We start from the raw sequence: 22,394 nt of genomic DNA on the forward strand, positions 1-22,394 counted from the left end.
TGGGGTGACGCCCAGGGCAGAAGTCGGATCCTGGGGCACCTCCCTTCTAGACATGCTTACCACCTGGGATGAAGTGACTAAGTTCGCCCAAGAGATTATTCATTAAGTGACCTGTTGTTCTCTAGTACACATAATAGTGGATAACCCAAATTTAACTTCCATCCCCATTTTTTGATCTTTGGCTATTGAACCAGGAAGGTAAAATTGTAAAGTGAAATGCTTGTCCTGCCCTTTCAAATTACCGTTGCGGGATTATATTTCATGTCTACTATTTGAAAGCTTTATTATGCATGAGACATCTTTTGCATTTTACTAAGGATGTGAATGACAACCCATTTATCTTAAGTGTATGGTCAAGTGTCCTGTGATAGCTAATATTTATTCAGTCTTTACAAAGGTGTTATGTAAATGATTTCGTTATTTAGATATGACCTTATTTACTTGGATTAGTAAAAGTCAGACTTAAAATTGCATTCCTTTATTTAACCTCTGTTTTCTTTCTTTTTTGTGGGGCTTTGTATCTTTGGCCTCAGACGTGGTATGCTTTTAACATAATGGTGTGCATGCTTAGTCTCTCAGTTGTGTCCCACTTTTTACGACCCTCTGGACTATAGCCCACCAGGCTTTTCTGTCCATGGGATTTTCCAGGCAAGATTACTGGAGTGGGTTGTCATTTCCTTCTCCATAACAGAGCTTCCCTGATAGCTAAGTTGGTAAAGAATCCGCCTGCAATGCAGAAGACCCCAGCTCGATTCCTGAGTCAGGAAGATCCACTGGAGAAGGGAATAAGCTACCCACTCCAGTGTTCTTGGGTTTCCCCAGTGGCTCAGCTGGTAAAGAATCCACTCGCAATGTGGGAGACCTGGGTTCAGTCACTGGGTTGGGAAGATGCCCCAGAGAAGGGAAAGGCTATCCACTCCAATATTTTGGCCTGGAGAATTCCATGGACTGTATAGTCCATGGGGTTGCAAAGAGTCGGATACAAGTGAATGACTTTCACTTTCACTTTCTCCATAACGTTATGGTAACTCCTTTGAAAAGCATAGTTTTCAGTCTCAAATCTCTACCACTTAACCTTTTAAGCCCTTAGGAAATCAGGCTTTAGTTCTGGGATCTCATCTCTGCCCTGGTGTCCTAGGGGTGAGGAAAACGGACCAGAAACATCTTGAGTTTCCCTCCCTCTACCACACCTATCTCAGAAACTGCAGTCCATCTGGCTGTATGCCCACCACTAAGCATTTTTATCCCCATTGCCTTTCTGCTTTCTGATAGCTCTTGGCATCCAGAGAGTGTGTCAACTTTATGCTGTTTTTACCCTGATGGCTTTCTCAAAGCCCTCTGGCACGGCCACCCACAGCACAGTGGAGAAACCCAGTAAGCACTCATTCTAAACTCTGTGGCATCAGTTAGGGGTCTGTGTTCCATATCCCCACTGGACACTGGCCAGAACCCACTTTTGCTACATGCCCGATAAAGTTGGAAACATTGTAAAGAAGCTGGCTGCTACCACCACCACTCCCAGATTGAGTGAGGCTAAACAGTGATGGAAAATTTTGTGAAAGGGTATCAGATTGTATTGGAGAGGATGATTTATGCAAAGGCCAAAGTCAAAAGAGAAAGTCCCTCTCCTGGAAGACACCCAATGTATTAGTTATTTTCTGTACTTGTTTACATGCTATCTTGTGTTGTTGCCCTTTTTCCACCTTATATTGTATTCTTTTTTTCTAACACAATGCAATCTGAAGGCTGAATTGTCTTTCAGGCTTTTTCTCCACTCAGCCCCAAATCAGCAAACACAAAGGATATATATGAATATATGAATATATATATATATAGTAGGTATTCAATTTACTCATGTAAATTTCAGTGAAAAAAGTCTTTCATAGGGTGGATTCTATATTCCTTTGCCAATAAAAGAAGCAAATCTTTATCCTCTAGTTATGTTGACGTAATATCTCAGTAGGTATTTTCTCCTGGATGTCCAGCCTGTGGTTTTGCTGGAGTGTTGTAACTCTTTTGTAGCACGAATATTGTTACAATACTGCATACCCAGTATTAAAATATTGGGTTTTAGTCACTTTCTGATTCTAGCCCAAAGATTGTTATTCATTTGCTCAGTCATATCTGATTGTTTGCTAACCCATGGACTGTATCACACCAAGCTTCCCTGTCCTTCACCATCTCCTGAAGTTTGCTCAAACTTGTGTCAATTGAATCAATGATACCATCCAATCATCTCACCCTCTGTCATCTCCTTCTCTTCCTGCCTTCAAACTTTCCCAGCATCAGGGTCTTTTGCAATGAGTTGGCTCATTGATGAGCCAGCCCAAAGATGGAAATCTCCGAATCCTTCCTCTTTTTGTGCATGTCCTGAAGTATTCTTTTCTCTTTGTCTCTCCACCTAGAGCTGCTGTTGTTGACAGCAAGCTGGTCACAAGGGTCCCATTTGCCCTCAAGAGTCTGTGGCTTGTGACAGTTCCTTCTGGATAATTATTCCCAGAGCAAGTGTGTGTTCATAGCTGCAACATGGGACTGTGATTGATGGAAGATGGCTTTGTTATTCCAGGACTTGTGCATTAGATCCCCAGAGCCTTGCTATCACTGTTCTTAACCATGACCTTGAAAGAAAACCAGGTATCTTTCTTCTAAGGGAAGTAAGAAACACCATCAGGCAACATTGAAAAGAAATGAACTTGGGCAACAGGTGCAGACTAGCTCTTGTGGCAAAATTATCTCCATGACTAGGAAATAACAAGAATATGTGCTCAGTCACTCACAAGGAGTCAAGAATCCTTCAAAGCTTGCATGGCCAGACTGATCCATGGCTTCTGCCTGAGTTCCTCTCTTTTTGTCCTGCTTTACTCTGGCTGTCAGCTTTTTATCCAGAAGTATAGGTGAAAAAGTCTGCATTAGAGATGTCCATGGCAGTCATACCCAATACCTCCTCCTCTCTGGCTGCTGCTGCTTTTGATGATGGAGGCATGAAATACTGGTCAAGCCTTTTTCTATATTTTTTGTGAGTGCTTCTAAGAAACAGAGAGGATGATGTGGAGTTGAAGTATGCTCAGAGGCAAAAAGACTGGGTTACTGGTCTAGATTGCCATGGACCTTGGGGAAGCCACCCCTCTGGGCCATTTCTGAGGCCCCTTCCAATCCTCCATGGTATATTTTGTTGTCCCCCATTTCCAGCACGAAGGCTGATCATTTGTTGATATCTAAGTATTGAAGTTGGGCAGAGTTTTTCGGAGGTGTCTTTATTCATGGCTACCCTGGAATGTCCCAACAGCTGTTTCCATCTTTCTCTGGGAAGAGGAACTCTGCTTAGTAGATCTGATGCTGCATACTAGATGGTGACATCTAGTCCTTTAAGTAAGACCATGCTTGGGGAACAAAAGGGCTATCCTCTTGTAGACCCTCCACAATAACTTCTATTTCCTCTCATGGAGAAAGAGGAAAAAAAAAAATGGCATCAGGTGTAGCACATGGTTACTGTGATGGAAAGTGTCTTCAGTTTGAAGAACTTAGGCCCAGAGTACAGGAACTCCCTGGCTCATTTGTTCATTCACTTACTTGCTCTTTTACTTGAGAAACTTAAACTGAGCACCTATTGAGTGCTTGGCATGGGGGACAGAATAGTGAATAAGATGGTAACTCTTCCCACTGCTTGTTTCCTCACACTATCTGGGTGATGGAACCACCAGGAATCAACTGTGACATTTCGCTCTTAGGGAGAATTTAAATTAGGAGTCTGTTTCAAAAGGAAGTTAGGAGAATATAGAGCCATCTTCTTCCAAGGGCACCCTGGGCTTGCCACCCAGAGCCTTGGCCTTCATCCCAAACTCCTGCAGCCCATTCTCTTTGGTTTAGAACACTGACCCCTTGTTGCCCAGCTCCTCAGCATGATTTATTTCCTTCTGCCTAATCTCCTTGATTCTATAATACTCACTTACCTTGATCTTTAATATTCAGTTCAGTTCAGTCGCTCAGTCATGTCCGACTCTCTGCGACCCCATGAATCACAGCGCACCAGGCCTCCCTGTCCATCACCATCTCCTGGAGTTCACTCTGTCTCAGGTCCATCAAGTCAGTGATGCCATCCAGCCATCTCATCCTCTGTCATCCGCTTCTCCTCCTGCCCCCAATCCCTCCCAGCATCAGAGTCTTTTCCAATGAGTCAACTCTTCACATGAGGTGGCCAAAGTACTGGAGTTTCAGCTTTAGCATCATTCCTTCCAAAGAAATCCCAGGCCTGATCTCCTTCAGAATGGACTGGTTGGATCTCCTTGCAGTCCAAGGGACTCTCAAGAGTCTTCTCCAACACCACAGTTCAAAAGCATCAATTCTTCGGCGCTCAGCCTTCTTCACAGTCCAACTCTCACATCCATACATGACCACTGGAAAAACCAGTGCCTTGACTAGACAGACCTTTGTTGGCAAAATAATGTCTCTGCTTTTGAATATGCTATCTAGGTTGGTCATAACTTTCCTTCCAAGGAGTAAGCGTCTGTTAATTTCATGGCTGCAGTCACCATCTGCAGTGATTTTGGAGCTCAAAAAAATAAAGTCTGACACTGTTTCCACTGTTTCCCCATCTATTTCCCATGAAGTGATGGGACCGGATGCCATGATCTTCGTTTTCTGAATGTTGAGCTTTAAGCCAACTTTTTCACTCTCCACTTTCACTTTCATCAAGAGGCTTTTGAGTTTCTCTTCACTTTCTGCCATAAGGTTGGTGTCATCTGCATATCTGAGGTTATTGATATTTCTCCCAGCAATCTTGATTCCAGCTTGTGCTTCTTCCAGCCCAGCGTTTCTCATGATGTACTCTGCATATAAGTTAAACAAGCAGGGTGACAATATACAGCCTTGACGTACTCCTTTTCCTATTTGGAACCAGTCTGTTGTTCCATGTCCAGTTCTAACTGTTGCTTCCTGACCTGCATACAAATTTCTCAAGAGGCAGGTCAGGTAGTCTGGTATTCCCATCTCTTTCAGAATTTTCCACAGTTTATTGTGATCCACACAGTCAAAGGCTTTGGCATAGTCAATAAAACAGAAATAGATGTTCTTCTGGAACTCTCTTGCTTTTTCCATGATCCAGCAGATGTTGGCAATCTGATCTCTGGTTCCTCTGCCTTTTCTAAAACCAGCTTGAATGTCTGGAAGTTCACGGTTCACATATTGCTGAAGCCTGGCGTGAAGAATTTTGAGCATTACTTTACTAGCCTGCGAGATGAGTGAAATTGTGCGGTAGTTTGAGCATTCTTTGGCATTGCCTTTCTTTGGGATTGGAATGAAAACTGCCCCTTTCCAGTCCTGTGGCCACTGAAGAGTTTTCCAAATTTGCTGGCATATTGGCACTTTCACAGCATCATCTTTCAGGATTTGAAAGAGCTCAACTGGAATATCTTCAATATTAGCTAGCTCTTTCTGCGAAGAAGGGAATGGCACCCCACTCCAGTACTCTTGCCTGGAAAATCCCATGGGCGGAGGAGCCTGGTGGGCTGCAGTCCATGGGGTCGCTAAGAGTCGGACACGACCGAGCGACTTCACTTTCACTTTTCACTTTCAGGAAATGGCAACCCACTCCAGTGTTCTTGCCTGGACAATCCCAGGGACGGGGGAGCCTGGTGGGCTGCCGTTTATGGGGTCGCACAGAGTCGGACCCGACTGAAGCGACTTAGCAGCAGCAGCAGCTCTTTTCTGGTATTTTTTAAACTTCTTGCACTTAATCCATTGACCTCCTAAAACCACCCTTCTGGACTCCTGTGGCCTTTATTGGCTTCTCTTGACCCCTCCAATGCCAGGTCCTCTGACCACTAACCCAAATCCTGGGCTTATTCTCACGGACCTGCTTTGTTCTGATGCTGGCAACAAGGGACCACATTCTCTGAGCACCCTGGAACTCTCCTACGACTAATTGTGTCACTTAACTCAGGACCCAAACCACCAGCCTTGATTCCTACCTCCTTGATTTAGTCCTAACCAGAATATGCTCAACTTTTGTTTAAAATCTTTTTATGGAACTAGAACAGTTACCATATAAAGTTCACCTTTAATTTTATATTTTAAGTACACATTTGCATATCTATTGAGTAGATTTGATGCACATAGTAGAGTGACTTTAAGTCTTTCAGCACAATACTTAATTCAGTTTCCACTGTCTAATATACCTTACGTACAGTTTTTCATTTCTACAATTCAGCATGCTGAAAAAAAGGTCTAGAGTCTAGAGAGCAGAAGAAACACATAGAATGTTCTTAAACTCTTGCTATTAGCATCCATATCTTTCTTTAGAAGAGATTCCTGGAATGGAGGAAAAGCAGCAGCTGCCTGAAATTGTGTACCTGACCCCCTAGATCCCATCCTGTATTGGTTTTGTGTGTTTATGTGCTTAATACTTCTGGCTGCAGCTCCCTAGGTTCTACCACTGATCTTCATGGTCAAAAGATTAAATTCACAGAGAGTTCAGAATTGACAAAAATTATAACTTCAATGCCCATCTTAATTCCATAATGAAGCACATTCTGGACTTTGGCTTGGGGCCTCTAGGCTCTGTGACAAACTAATGTGATCATGAATATGAGCGGAGCCCACTAAGAGCACTCACAGCACAGGTCGGGGCTGTGGCCTCAGTGTTGAGTGCAGTGTCTGTACAAGTCTGGGCAGTGGGACTTGAGATGCTCTTAAGAAGAAATGATATGGCTTCATGACTCAGAGTTGCTCCTAGGCTGTCCCACAATATTCAGTTTATTTCCTATTGATTTAGGAGAGAATAGGGACCATTCTAGGGCTTCCAGGATGATGCTAGTGGTAAAGAACCTGCCTGCCAATGCAGAAGACATAAGAACACTGGTTTTATCCCTGAGTCAGGAAGATCCCCTAGAAGAGGGGATGGCAACCAGCTCTAATATTCTTGCCTGGAGAATCCCATGGACAGAGGAGCCTGGCAGGCTACAGTCCATAGGGTTGCAAAGAGTCAGATACGACTGAAGTGACTTAGCACAGCACAAACGGGGCCATTATATGATTTTAGGAAGGTGAAATGACATGAGGAGGTCAGTGTCATAGAAAGCCTAGTTTGCCAATGACATACAAAATTACCTGGAATAGGAGAGCCCAGTGCTGAGATATCAACCCAGGTCCAGGAGATGAGGGCCTGGACTAAAGAAGTTCATGTAAAGGGGATGAGACTCACATAAGAAAACATCCCAGAGACAGAATTGGAGGCAGAAGTTAGGAGATAATGATGAGAGAGGACATGGCTTTCTTGAAACCATATTTACCAAAACACCACCTTTACTTGGAAACTGTCCTAAGTCACACTTTCTGGGAAACCTTGAGTTGGAAGGAATAGGGAGAATGGACACTCTACACAGAAGTTCTCCCATCAGAAGAGCTGAAAGACCTCCTGGGCTCATGACTGTGGGCCTTTACCCTGGAAGTGTTCAGAGTCAGGAAGCCTCCATCTGTCCACTCGGCTGTTTCCACTGGTTTCTATTGGGTTGGCCAAAAAATTCACTCAGATTTTTCTGTAAGATCTTATGGAAAAACCTGGATGAACTTTTTAACCAACCCAATAACAAAAGAATCACAGTTGCTTATGGTGTGTTCCATGACTCCAGGCCCCTTCTACCCTCTTTTAAAATAATTGAGGCTAAAGTTCCAAATCCGGAGCAGTTTAATTCTCAAAGAGATAGCTGATGAATACAGTTATATGTGGCTCTTCCTCACTGTGATTTGTGAGCAGGTCAAATGCGGGTTTGAATCTGAACCAGACACCAGTGTGTCACTGCCATCAAGCCAGGCTTCAGAAGAGTGATCTGTCTTTCCCAGGTGAAAAAAACATCTTTCCTCACAGAAACCATGACATCTTGGCCTGCAGTGAGGATCGTCTTGCTTGCCACAAACTGACAGAACAAATTTTTTTAAAAAAGGAAAAGGCAATCTGGTAGTTGTAGATAAATTGCATGGGTTAACAATATGACCCCTTCATAAACACATTTTTATTTGAAGTGACAGACTGGAAACAAAATAAGCCAGTGAGCAAATCCCTTTTTTAGAATAGTTGGATAAGATGCATATTAGCACCAATAATCCACTGTTGCTCCTATGATATGTCCTCAGAAGTGAGGCCGGTCTTCTGCCCCATCCTCAAAGGTCCTGAATATTCTTTTAGCTTGAGATGTTTTAGATTCAGGGATGGTTTTTCCAGGTGATCTCCGTGGACAAAGAAGAGACTTTTTCTTTGAGGTCAAGATTATGTGTTTCCACTTTCCCCAACACTGGTACAAAAGGATAGTGTTTACTGGGAAAAATGAAAGAAAAGTGATTTGCTGAATGAATATATTAATCATTCTTACTACTTGAGGGATATTCTTACTAACCCTGACATAGAATAAATGTCTCAATAACCCTTCACCTCTACAACTTTTTTATATAATTCTCATTTCTGTAAAGAAGACCCATGAATATGAGACATTTAAGGGGACTTTTTTCAGCTCTGTTCTACCAATCATACTTTTTCATTAAAAATGCTATTTTAGGTGTTTAACAAATCCTGGTTTTAGATGTGTGTGTGTGTGTGTGTATACACATATATATATATACATATATATATATTTACACACATACATCTGTGTGATGTAGCATAGATTGCCTCCTCTCGTGAAAACATTTCTTCATTCTGTAGATAGACAGATGGTCATTCCCTTCCACCTAAATGTCCATTAACAGTGTGTTGGTTAAAAAATGGGTTTATGTCATTTTGGCAGTTGTTAAAATGCTCAAAAAATGTGAAAAGATGTGTAAGGTACATTAAATTTAAAAAGCAATAGTTAAAATGTTCATATAGTATGATATCACTTGTTTAAAAAAGCATGTGTATATGTGTTTGTACGTGTAAAGAAAGGTTTTGAAAGAGAATCCAAGAGACTATTAAGTGCAATTATCTTTGGGATTTAAGACTAGGGGTGGAGGGAAATGGAAACTTTTACTTTTCATTTTACACTCCTCTCTATTGTGGGCTATTTTGTCACGTGTAAAAGAGTCTGTGGATATGTTATTGTTCTTTTTAAATCCAAATATCAGAATTTTATTTTTTGGGTTTCTCTTTGGTGTTCTTTTGCAAAAATATATTATAAATATGTATTACTTTTGCTCATGGCTAAATCTGCCTCAGTGTACATCTTCTGTCTACAAACTGTTCAGAAGCAGATATTCTATTCAATGAAATCTTTTATTTTAAATTTAATGTACTTCCCCTTTTAATATGGCAGAATCTACACACAATAAATATTTCTAATTTTAATATTTGTAAGTGGAAGATAAAAGGCAAACTCTTGGGGGTTGTTTTCTCATCTATTTCTCATAGCTTTTTAATTTTGTTCGGTTTTTTGTTTAAGACAAGGGATACGGTGGTTATCATACTATTTAATGGGCTTTCCAGATGACTCAGTGGTAAAGAATCCACTTGCTAATGCAGAAGACAGGGTTCAAGCCCTGGGTCTGGAAGATCCCCTGGAGAAGGAAATGGCAACCCACCCCAGTATTCTTGCCTGAGAAATCCCATGGACAGAGGAGCCTGGTGGGCTACAGTCCATAGGGTCTCAAAAGAGTTAGTCACAACTGAGCGACTAAACAACAGCATACTATTTAATGCCAGTTGACTTTTCTGCATGAGCTCTGCCGTGAGAAGCTCTGCTATGGCGGTAGGAAGCAGTGTTCCAAAGGCTTTTTAAACAATTGCATCACCCTCAATTACATGGGATAAATATTTTGCCCTGCTCGTTGTAAATTAGTGGTTTTGACCAACTGTCTCAGGTGAGTTTGTAAGGGCCTAGTACTTCATGCCCTACACTTTGGTTCCTTTGGATGGCAGCTGCCAGTTTGAAAAATAGAGCTGAAGTTGTGGTCTGTACCCAGCTTCTGAGTAAATCATTCCTGCTGGCCTGTTGTGGGTTTTAACGCCCAGGACTCTATGCTGTGTTCATGTCTGAGGCAGAGAAAGCAGTCAGGGCGCTTTTAGGTGACAGGGATGAGGGCTTGCTGGTCAGTCAGAATAAAACCTAGGATAATTCTGGTGGGAAATTACCAGGATGATCAAGATCTTAAAATCAAGTTTTGTATGGAAAAAGTAAAGGAACAAAGAAACTGTAGCCTAGAAATGGGCAAAATAATTGATTATCAGCGCTAGGAAGGATGCCAGACATCATCTCATTCAAGCTCCTTCCTTTTACAGATGACATTCAAAGCAGTTGAATAAGTTGATGGCCATCATGGAGCTTATTCGTGGTGATGCAGAAACTAGAACTGATGTCTGACTCCCATGCCCAGTACTCCTTTCCCAGTGCCTTCCCCAGAGTCTTTCCTTTCTATCACAGCTACGAGGTGATGAACATATGCTTCTTATGTTCTTAAGAAACATAAATAGGATGAATGCATAAAGGGCTTAGGTTAGAGTCTGGCAAAGAGAGGAAACCCTTCATGTTTTAATTCCATTTCTCGCCTTTAGGTCTCCTACCACAATAACCAATAAGCGAGGGTAAGACTGTAGCTAGAATTGATCATGGTCTTTAAGTGGATGTTCTGTTTTTTGAATGTTGGATTAGAACAGATGAGAATAAAACATAAGTTTATATTTCATCAAAACATAGGAAAATATGAAAAAAAAAAAAACCTTTTTAATGAATATAATTGTCCAGCAATATAAAAAGCTGGGCTCAGAGCTGAGTTTCTCATCATAAGTTGTATTCAAGTGTGCCAGGTGGCAATCAATCCAACATTCCCTACAGAATTCTCTTAATGAATTTAAGCTATGATTAAATTATTTCCTCGTCTGTCTTTAATTTTCGGGCAAAGAGGATAAGGCAAAAGATGTAGCCACTGCAAGTGTTCAGGAAGATTAATCTGATAGCAGCAACAAATGGGGAAGCAGAAATGCAAATGGGAAGCTGGCTAGGGGCTGTAACATTTTGAACTATCAATAGGAAATCACAGAAAAATAAATGCTGGATCAACCACAAAAGCTTCAGAATCTGATCTGCATTTATTTCACCTCTCCTCTCATAAAACTGATTATGTACTGAGTCACAAAGCTCCTGAGATTTCTACTCATGGCCAAGCTCCTTAAAGTTCCCCATGATTAGTGCATTTGCCAGTCTCAGTAACCACCCAGCAGGAAGACAAGGGCACTAAATGGTGGAGATGCTGGAAAAAGCATGAATAAAGGGTTGGAAACAGACTGTGTTCAGCTAAGCTTGCATGCCTCTCTTTTCTCCTTAGGTTATGTTGACATCGGACTGATTCCAAAAGGAGCCAGGGACATACGAGTAATGGAGGTTGAAGGAGCTGGAAACTTTCTGGCCATCAGGAGTGAGGACCCTGAAAAATATTACCTCAATGGAGGATTTATTATCCAGTGGAATGGGAACTACAAGCTGGCAGGGACCATCTTTCAATACGACAGAAAAGGAGATCTGGAGAAACTGATGGCCACGGGTCCCACCAACGAGTCAGTGTGGATCCAGGTAACACAGAAATGAAGGAAACTGCTGACATTTACACTAGTTAGGATCTTTGTAATTTTCTTTTCCAAAGTATTTGCTAGAGGATATGGCTCTAATGGTAAAGAACCTGTGTGCCAATGCAGGAGACATAAGAGATGCAGGTTCGATCCCTGGGTTAGGAAGATCCCCTGGAAGAGGGCATGGTAACCCACTCCAGGATTTTGCCTGGAGAACCAACATAGAGAGAGGGGCCTGGCAGGCTATAGTCCATAGGGTCGCAAAAAGTCAGACATGACTGAAGTGACTTAGTACACCTTCATTAATAATCTTTAAAGCTCCTTTTAGCAAGGAACAAGGGGGGAAAATCCTTTATTGCCTAAAATTGCTGCAACTCTCATGATGGAATGCCAGGGGCCCTAAGATCGTCCATGGAGGTCAGTTTCCAGTATGGTCAATGCAGGCTATTTATTTCAGGATGAATTTTTCCTTGGATATGAAAATGACAGCACCAGTCTATGTCAGCCTGTTATGAGTTTTCAAACAGCTTTCCAGCAGTGGTGATGAACTGACATGGTTCTTTCACGTGTTCTCATGTGGTTGTCCTCAAACAAAAGATTTGACTTTCTAAAACCCTTGGAGGAGAAATATATTTAGATATAGGATATGCTCTTCAAAGGCAGAAGTGATTTGTCTACCATACTGGCAAAGAACTATAGAAAAGGAGTGGGATAATTATACCAGCAGAGGCAAGGCAGGTTGGGGATTACGAATGGCCCAAGAGATAGTGACATCTAACTATATTCAGAATTTAGAGGTAAGTCATTTCAGAACCAGAGATCAGAGCATTCACAGAAGCTAGAAGTCAAGGCTTGACAGCCATGATCCATAAATGTCAGGAAACCTTACATTTTAGAGGCCCACCAGGGAAAAAAGTTTTATATATGGGGACCCGCAATTCCATGGAGCAACCAATCCACCATCTCTAATGTAAGATAAATCTATTTCAAACACCTGATAAGTAGATTGCTGCAGGAGAGGGAAAGGAGGAGAAGGTCCCAAATTCTGATTACAATTTTATGCTTTGGCTAAAACCCATGACCATTTTAACCCCAGAATTATATGCTGTAAAGAAATCAGCCTAAGAACTGGAAGAGGGCATCATAAAGCAATAACAACAACAATCAAATTAGTGTTTACTGAGTGCTAACTGTATGCCAGGCACAGATCCAACCATATCTAATCACCTAATGATTATTTATTTAGCCCTCATCAACAATCCTTAGTCATGCTGTGATTATCCTTACCTTGTTGATAAGGAAAGTGAGGCACAAAGAGATCAAGGAAATTACCCATAACCACAAAGTTAGTAAGTGTGCAAGGGCACAAGGTGACCTACCAGCTATTGTTGGAAAGGGTGCTCCGGTTAATCCCTCAGAATAATTCCCATATGATCAGATTTCCCATGGGAATTCAGTCAAGCAATAATAGATTGGGGCAGATTAGATGTAGATGTAGACTTAGAGGTGGAAGTAGACGTGCTTATTTAATGGCGATTGTTCCAGTGCGTGCCTTCGTGACTACTTTAGGGTGGTGGACATTGGGCAGGATTTTTATGTGACTGTGATTTGCAGTGTAAGGTCACATCGGAGTTCTGCATGACCCCTCTCTTGCCCTTTAGCTTCTATTCCAGGTGACTAATCCTGGTATCAAGTATGAGTATACAGTCCGGAAGGATGGCCTTGACAATGACGTGGAGAAGCTGGTGTACTTCTGGCAGTATGGCCGCTGGACAGAGTGCAGTGTCACATGTGGAACAGGTGAGAACAGATGCTCTCTCTATGAACCACGTCAGCTTCAGAATAAGCAATGGAGACAGTTCAAGCTGGCAGTTTGCACTCATGTCCCTGAGTCTGCAGGGTTCTACAAAGACGGCCCAGGGGCTTCTATGAGTAGTAAATGTGTCAGACGTGGTATAAACGAAGAGGCAGTTTTTTTTTTTTTTTTTTTTTAATCAGCTTTATATACTATCCTCATGAAAGGTTTTATTTACATAAAGAGTTACAAGTCTTTTATTTATTTTCCATATTTGTTTATTTGGCTTTGCCGGGTCTTCGTTTCAGCATGTGGGATCTTTAGTTGTGCTATGCTAACTCTTAGTTGTAGCGTGTGGGATCTAGTTTCCTGACCAAGGGTGGGACCCAGGCTCCCTGCATTGGGAGCTTGGAGTCCTAGCCACTGGACTGCCAGGGAAGTCCCTACATGTCTTTTTATTTACTTATTTATTTATTTTTAACTGGAGGATAATTGCTTTACAGTATTCTGTTGGTTTCTGCCATACATCAACATGAATCAGTCATAGGTATACCCATGTCCCCTCCCTCTTGAACCTTCCTCCCACCTCCCACCTCATCCCAACCCTCAGGGGCATCATGGAGCTCAAATCTGGTGCTTAGCAACAACCTGTGTGTCTTTTTAAAAAGCAAAACATAAAGATTTATAACTGCTCTGGTTGAGGACCACAGAAGTCAAACCACCTACCAGAGGGATCCTTTCAATTATGGCCACATCCAGACCATAACCAGCTCTCGTGATTCCTAGCCCAATGGTCTTCTTCTGTCTCCAATTGATCAGTTTTTCATACCTACAGGAATAATAGTTTTCTCTCATAAAATCAAGCATTGGAGAGGTTCCTTGCTGTTAAGTATGTCAGGATAGGACAGGTTCTGCTGTGGTAACAAATCAAAATCTTAGGAACACAGTGAAGGTTTATTTTTATCCCATTCTAAACATAGGTCAGATGACCCTGCTTCGTCTTGTAGCTGAGACATCTGAAATTGCCCCACTGGGGGAGGAGAAATTGAAGAGGCAGATTGGCCCTTCATAACGGCCTTGGCCTGGAGTGATGCAGACCACTTCTGCTTCGGTTTCATTGATTGGCCTCAGCCCTGTAGGCACAGTCCAGCTGCAGACAAATGCTAGAAGCTGGACAGGAGCACGTGGACATTTGTAGAACATGGGCTCTCGAGGTCTCTGAAGGCAGGAGTTGGGGCTGTTCTGGTACTTGGGGCTCTTCACTCATTTAGGGGCTTTAATAGTAAACTCTAACTCTCTTTTCTTCTTTTGGATCCTGTCCAAGTCTGTTCTGGAATTTTCTGCCTCTGTTGTTACTACTGCCTATAAAATGAGGGCAACTAGCGCTAGTGGTAAAGAACCCGCCTGCCAAAGCAGGAAACATAAGAGAAGCAGCTTCGATCCCTGGATCAGGAAAATCCCCTGGAGGAGGGCAAAGCAACTCACTCCAGTATTTTTTCCTGATGAATCCCATGGACAAACTGGCAGGCTACAGTCTATCGCGTTGCAAAGAGTCAGACACGACTGAAGCGACTTGGCATGCATGTATACATTGTTACTACTGCCTATAAAACAAGGACGACTATATGCTGAAACGCCAGAGTCAGCAATACAGCAAAGAGAATCAAAGTGATGGAGTGAAGGAACCAGGAGAATACAGCCTCCTTCTCCCTGGCTTCCTCTCATGTACTTTCTCCACTTGTCCACTTGCTCCTTCTACCCCCTGCCCCCCAGGAGGTAATCATGGAAAGAGATCCAGCGACAGTGAAACAACTTCTGTATTACTAATTTCTTTCTTTCCCTCCTTCAGTATAGAAAACCAAGAGCTAACCGTTGGAATGGAGAAGGAAATGGCAACCTACTCCAGTATCCTTGCCTGGAGAATCCCATGGACAGAGGAGCCTGGTGGACTACAGTCCACAGGGTCGCAAAGAGTCGGACATGAGTGAGCACACAGCACACAACCCTTAGAAGTAACAGGTCATGTGTTCATTTCAAAGTGCGTGACATTTTGAAAAACCCCAAACCTCTAGAAATCTGTCCAGGTCAAATGTGCACTGATAGCAGCCTCAGGGGCATCCATAAGAGCCTTTCCTGCTGTTCCCACCAAGGATCCTGCCCCTGCTGCCCAGGAGGGCTAGACACACCGAGAAGCAAAAGCTACTTAAGCAGAAAATAAGAAAATATTTTCCTGAGGAACAGTTGTGAGGAACATGAAGTCATTGAGACTTCATTGTGGTTAACAAATACTTTTTCAATTTTGCATCCCTTTTGTTCTCTTTTCTGTGCAAGGATTGTTGTTACTTAGTTGCTAAGTTGTGTCCCACTCTTTTGCATCCCCATGGACTATAGCCTGCTAGGCTCCTCTATCCTGGGATTTTAAGCTTTAAGTTTGAATCATTTGTCCCAGGACACCACAGAGAGAAACTCAGCCAGTCCTGCCTTAGCAGGGCCTCCTCAGAGAAGAAGAGACATCATCCACCCCCTCCTGCTATTTCAGCATGGGTTGGACTCTTTGCGTGACTTGTGTGACATTTCAGAACAGGGGAAATACCATATAAATAGCTGATTGGCGTGAGAATCATAAAGATACATCTGCAGTTAGCAAGGAGATGCAACAGCCTTACCAAGAGTGAAGGGCCTTTGATTTTGATACAGCCTGATCCTTCAGTTGCACCTCGGCCAACTTGGGCAAATGTCACTCTGCTTATTAAACTTTAGCACAGTGATCATAGTGTCCACATGCTCACCTGAATTTCAGCCTCTGCTGTCTATTCAAATAGCACTGTGCTGTCTTCGTTCTGACAGAGAAGAGTGACAGCGTATCCACCTTCATACTCTCAGACATAGAGATTGAAATGCTAATATTTACACAGGACACTCACTGTTAAATATAAAGATGGAAGCATGCCCGAAACACTGAATCATTGGGTGGTGTATTTTTATGTCAGGTTAAAACTTTATATATTGTAAAACTAACTTAAATACGTTAATGAAATTTTTTTTTTTAAATCAGCACCCTAACACATATGCACTTTGGTATTTTGCTTTATTGCCCTTCAATATTCTTGTTTCCCATCATAAATCTTTATGTGAAAGAAAGTGAAGTTGCTCGGTAATGTCCAACTCTTTGCAACCCCGTGAACTGTAGCCTGCCAGGCTCCTCCACCCATGGGATTTTCCAGGCAAGAGCACTGGAGGGGTTGCCATTGCCTTCTCCAGTAGGTGTTTACAGTGTGTGCATGCAAATGGATTTATGTACACACACACACATGTTTTCATTTAACATCCTAACATAGGTAATTTTCCACGTATTATTCAGTCTCCAGAGCAATCATTTTTATGGACACATTATATTTCACTAGCAAGACAATTGGAGAAGGCAATGGCACCCCACTCCAGTACTCTTGCCTGGAAAATTCCATGGACGGAGGAGCCTGGTAGACTGCAGACCATGGGGTCGAGAAGAGTTGGACACGACTGAGTGACTTCACTTTCACTTTTCCCTTTCATGCATTGGAGAAGGAAATGGCAACCCACTCCAGTGTTCTTGCCTGGAGAATCCCAGGGACAGGGGAGCCTGGTGGGCTGCTGTCTATGGGGTCGCACAGAGTCGGACATGACTGAAGCGACTTAGCAGCAGCAGCAAGACAAAGCAAAATTCCCTTAGCCAGTTCCTTATTGATCATTACCCTCTAATGAGCATCTTTGGGCCCATGTAAAGAATTATCTCATTAAATGTTAATTTGTAAATATAATTTCTGGGTTCAAAAAGTAAGATATACCAAATATTAAGAAATGTATTATCAAATTGATTCCCATAGTAAAAGGGTTGCTAGTTTTACACTTTTTCACCAGAAAATATTTCAAACATCCCAGCAAAAAAAGGTGAATGCCATAACAAACTCCTGTATATCAACCACTCAAGTTAATCAGATCTTATTATTATGTCATGTTTATTTCAATCTTCATTTTTAAAGAATAAAAAAGTGCACAAATATACTTAAAGAGCACTCTTTAATTCCACTCTCTTTCCTTTCTCCCAGAGTTAACTAGAGTCAATGTTTTGTTTCCATGTGGGAGAAACACTAGAGGAATGGCAAAGAGAAAGAAGATCTTGGCAGTCATCTGGGGAAGTAATATTAGTGGCTTGAACTAAAAGTAAGGTGGTTCACACTGCTGTATTTAAAATGGATGACCAACAAGGCCCCGGTGTGTAGCACATGGAACTCTGCTCAATGTTATGTGGCAGCCTGGATGGCGTTGGGGGCTTGGGGGAGAAAAGATAAGTGTATATATATGGCTAGGTCCCTTCATGGTCTACTTGAAACTGTCACAACATTTTTTGTTAATCAGCTATACCTCCATAAAAAAGCAAAAGTTTAAAAGTAAGTAAATAAATAAAAGTAAGGTGTTACAGGTAGAAAAATTATACAAATGTGGAGATATTTAGGAGGTGGACTAGCCTGGACTTACTGGTTGATTCAGTTTATCTGTTGGTAGGGAGTTTTTTGAGCCTGGGGATGGTTGAAATGTTCTCCTTTCAATGTTCCCCTCTGCATAACTGGCTAAATGTGGTTTTACTCACTGAAGCAGAGAGATGTGACAAGAAACAGTTCTAAAGAGGAGTTTATAATTATGTGAGTTCAGTTAAAGTGAGTGTGAGATGTCCAAGTGAAAATATCCAAAGGCAGCAAGTAGCATGCTTATTTTAAAATATATGTCAGATTGCTGTCTTTTTCAGTTTGGACTGCTATTACAAAACACAACAGACTGGGAAGTTTCATTTCTTACAGTTCTGGAGGCTAGAAATTCCAAGGTCAAGGTGCTTACAGATTCAGTTCTCAGAGAATCTTCTGACTTGATGGCTATCTTCTCACTGTATCCTTACATGGCAGAGAGAGCAAGGTCTCCTGTGCCCCTTCTCCTTTACATAAGGGTGTCTGTTCTGTTATGAGGACCTTACCCTCATGACCCAATTACCTCCCCCATTACCCCACCTGCAAATACCATGACACTGGTGTGGGGGGGCTTCAACATATGAATTTTCATATGTTCAATAAATGTTCATTCCATAGCACTGTCCTATCAAACATATTTTATCCAGAGTAAATTCTTGTTGTAATTATTTACTGTCCTTCGGTTCAGTTCAGTCGCTCAGTTGTGTCCAACTCTTTGTGACCCCATAAACTGCAGCACGCCAGGCCTCCCTGTCCATCACCAACTCCTGGAGTCCACCCAAACTCATGTCCATTGAGTCAATGATGCCATCAAGCCATCTCATCCTCTGTCATCCCCTTCTTCTCCTGCCCTCAATCTTTCCCAGCATCAGGGTCTTTTCAAATGAGTTAGCTCTTCGCATGAGGTGGCCAAAGTACTGGAGTTTCAGCTTCAACATCATTCCTTCCAATGAACACCCAGGACTGATCTCCTTTAGGATGGACTGGTTGGATCTCCTTTAGGATGGACTGGTTGGATCTCCTTGCAGTCCAAGGGACTCTCAAGAGTCTTCTCCAACACCACAGTTCAAAAGCATCAATTCTTTTGCACTCAGATTTCTTTATAGTTCAACTCTTACATCCATACATGACCACTGGAAAAACCAGTGCCTTGACTAGACAGACCTTTGTTGGCAAAGTAATACCTCTGCTTTTCAATATGCTATCTAGGTTGGTCATAACTTTCCTCCCAAGGAGTTAGTGTCTTTTAATTTCATGGCTGTAGTCACCATCTGCAGTGATTTTGGAGCTCAAAAAAATAAAGTCTGACACTGTTTCCACTGTTTCCCCATCTATTTGCCGTGAAGTGATGGGACCGGATGCCATGATCTTAGTTTTCTGAATGTTGAGCTTTAAGCCAACTTTTTCACTCTCTTCTTTCACATTCATAAAGAGGCTCTTTAGTTCTTCTTCACTTTCTGCCATAATAGTGGTGTCATCTGCATGTCTGAGGTTATTGATATTTCTCCCCGCCATCTTGATTCCAGCTTGTGCTTCATCCAGCCCAGCGTTTCTCATGATGTACTCTGCATATAAGTTAAATAAGCAGGGTGACAATATACAGCCTTGACGTACTCCTTTTCCTATTTGAAACCAGTCTGTTCCATGTCCAGTTCTAACTGTTGCTTCCTGACTTGTATACAGGTTTCTCAAGAGGCAGGTCAGGTGGTCTGGTATTCCCATCTCTTTCAGAATTTTCCACAGTTTATTGTGATCCACACAGTCAAAGGCTTTGGCATAGTCAATAAAGCAGAAATAGATGTTTTTCTGGGTCTCTCTTGCTTTTTCAATGATATTATATTTCTTTATGGACTTTGAATTCTAATTTATAGGCTTGATTTGAGCATGATTTCCTATTTGTTGTTAAGTCACCAAGTTGTGTCAAATTCTTTGCAACCCCATGGACTGCAGCATACCAGCCCTCCTCTGTCCACCACAGTCTCCCAGAGCTTGCTCAAACTCATGAGTCAATGATGCCATCCAACCATCTCATCCTCTGTCACCTCCTTCTCCTCCTGCCCTCAATTTTTCCCAGCATCAGGGTCTTTTCCAATGAGTCAGCTCTTCTCATCAGGTGACCAAAGTATCGGAGCTTCACCTTCAGTCCTTCCAGTGAATATTCAGGGTTGATTTCCTTTAGGATTGACTAGTTTGATCTTGCAGTCCAAGGTACGCTCAAGAGTCTTCCCCAGCACCACAATTTGAAAGCTTCAACTCTTAGGCTCAACCTTCTTTATGGAAAAACTCTCCCTTTTGGTTTCTTTTTATTTTTCTCTTTCCTGTCCTTTTCCTCCCTTTACTATCTACATGCACCCACTCTTCCTAGTTTTGGCACTTTTTTCCTGACCACCCTGTGGGACTTCATTTTAGGACAGTACTTGTTAAGGTGGTTCAGAATTGCCTCTCCTTGTGACACTGAAAATACATTAGGAATTATCACAGAGACAGCAGGCAGCTTGGTGGAGTGTTTATGTGACAAGCTGAGTCCTTACTTTGCCACCTTCCTAGGCCTGAAGTTCAGGAGTTAGGATCCAAGAAGTTTGTGGTGAGGGTGGTCTCTTTCCCACCTCATGTGGAGCAGCTAAAGCTCTGAGACTTCACTGGAGCCAAGTACATGGCCACCACCCACAACAGCTTCTGGCAGACCCTTCACTTAAGTCCTGCTCACCCTTTTGCCAGGATTTTTACCTGCATTTAAGCATTGTGACATTTTGGTTTTCCCTTTGAAATAGTTATAATTGAATACTTTTTATAATTTTGCATATTACTGAACCACCAGTAACTTTACATATTTGTTGTTTTTGTTCAGTGAAGTCATGTCCAACTTTTTGCAACTCCATGGGCTGCAGCATGTCAGGCTTCCCTGTCCTTCACTATTTCCTGGAGTTTGCTCAAACTCATGCCCATTGAGTCAGTGATGCCATCCAACAATCTCATCCTCTGTTGCCTCCTAGTTCTTCTGCCTTCAGTCTTTCCTAGCATCAGAGTCTTTTCCAGTCAGTTGGCTCTTTCCCTCAGGTGGCCTAAGTATTGGAGTTTCAGCTTCAGCATCAGTCCTTCCAATGAATATTCAGGGTTGATTTCCTTTAGGATTGACTGGTTTTATCTCCTTGCAGTCCAAGGAACTCTCAGGAGTCTTTTCCAACACCTACGAATTACTCTTGTCTATTTGGAGCAGAGAGCTACTAAAGTATAAATTCACTAAGATGTAATCAGTCATTGGCTTCTTATCTGGAAGAAGGCTTTGAAGGAGAACCAAAATGATATGTTCCAAGGGAAAGATAGAGCTCTGCCTCTGCTGGCTCAGTCTTGACCTGCCAAAAAAAAGGACGGGTGGGACATTGCCTGTGCCCACCCACCAAAGGCTGTCACACGTCTCTAAATCAAGAGGATTCCGCTTCCCAATCAGGCAACTTGTGTGTACAGTCAGCTTCTTCTAGCAACTCTATATCTGTTGGCTTCAAGAGAATGTTTTGCCTCCATATACATACCCCTTCTTCTTTTTTCAAAGATGAATTTAAACCAACATGCCTCCAGGAACAAGAACAAAATGAAGAATCCAAAAAATATAGTTAGGGAGAAAATTCAATAATTTTTGTTGAAATGAGTGAAGGACAAGAAGCAAGTTATGTTGATTATTGTAGGTACAGCATTCTGATTAAATCTGGCAAAAAGGCAGCCTGTTTTTTTCTGCTTTTATTTTATTAACAGTTGAGGTAACCAAGTTACTTAAAATGAAGTTTATGATTTAAAAAAATCCACTAAGATGTTATTTCCTTAGTCTATTTTAAATTTTTATCTTTGTTTGAGAGCAGAAATCCGTATGAAGAATTGGCAAGAAAATATTATAAATTTAGTTGGCTATCATCAAAGCCAGCCCACTTATTTCCCACAGCCCACTTTTCAAAGAGAACTCAAAGTATAACAACAACAGTGTCTCCTTCTGTTTGTGTTCATTCTTCTATCCCCTCTGCCATATTTGATTTTACTCCTGCTTTATCTGTGGGGCGTGACTTTGGGGTGACTCTGGGAGAATTTAGGATGAGCTATCCCTTGGGAAGGGTTGGAAGGGAATGGAAGAATGAGCACTACCATTCATTACAAGAGGCTTGTTGAAGAAAATTTACCCCAGTCACCCATCAAAAGATCAACCAGAAAAGTATAACCAATGAATTATCTGCGAAGGAACAGCTGCAGAAATGGCTTGACACAGATGCTGTGTTGACCTTTAGGAAGCTTCAGGACTCCTTACTAAAAAGAAATATTTTGGCAAAACCTCAAGCTCACTTTTGTAAGAATGTAAAAGCCATGGTCTTGCCCTGTTCTAACCTCAGCACTGCAGGAAGCTTCTAGTTGTAATGCATTCTAACCAAAACTGCCTCATGTCTAGTAAAACTTAGAGCAGTGGCACTACTCTGAGACAGTGAGTCGTCACCTCTGAGCGTGACCTCTGCCAGTTCTGTGCTCTGTGGTCTCCTCGATGCTGTGTTTTTAGGTGTAGAAGTACACCGATGACCTGCACCAAAGGGGGAACATT

At 42.1% G+C, this 22,394-nt stretch overlaps 1 protein-coding gene across 1 annotated transcript in view; it reads left to right on the forward strand.

Annotated features, from left to right (window-relative positions):
* Positions 1-22,394, forward strand: part of ADAMTS12 (ADAM metallopeptidase with thrombospondin type 1 motif 12) — a 392,866-nt gene that overhangs the window by 269,395 nt on the left and 101,077 nt on the right. The window contains exons 15-16 of the mRNA XM_019982926.2: positions 11,284-11,528; positions 13,186-13,324. Coding sequence (XP_019838485.2) covers positions 11,284-11,528; positions 13,186-13,324 — 384 coding nt within the window. The remainder of the gene's footprint in view (positions 1-11,283; positions 11,529-13,185; positions 13,325-22,394) is intronic.

Source organism: Bos indicus, chromosome 20 (genome assembly GCF_029378745.1).
Source record: "Bos indicus isolate NIAB-ARS_2022 breed Sahiwal x Tharparkar chromosome 20, NIAB-ARS_B.indTharparkar_mat_pri_1.0, whole genome shotgun sequence".
Taxonomy (NCBI): Eukaryota; Metazoa; Chordata; class Mammalia; order Artiodactyla; family Bovidae; genus Bos; species Bos indicus.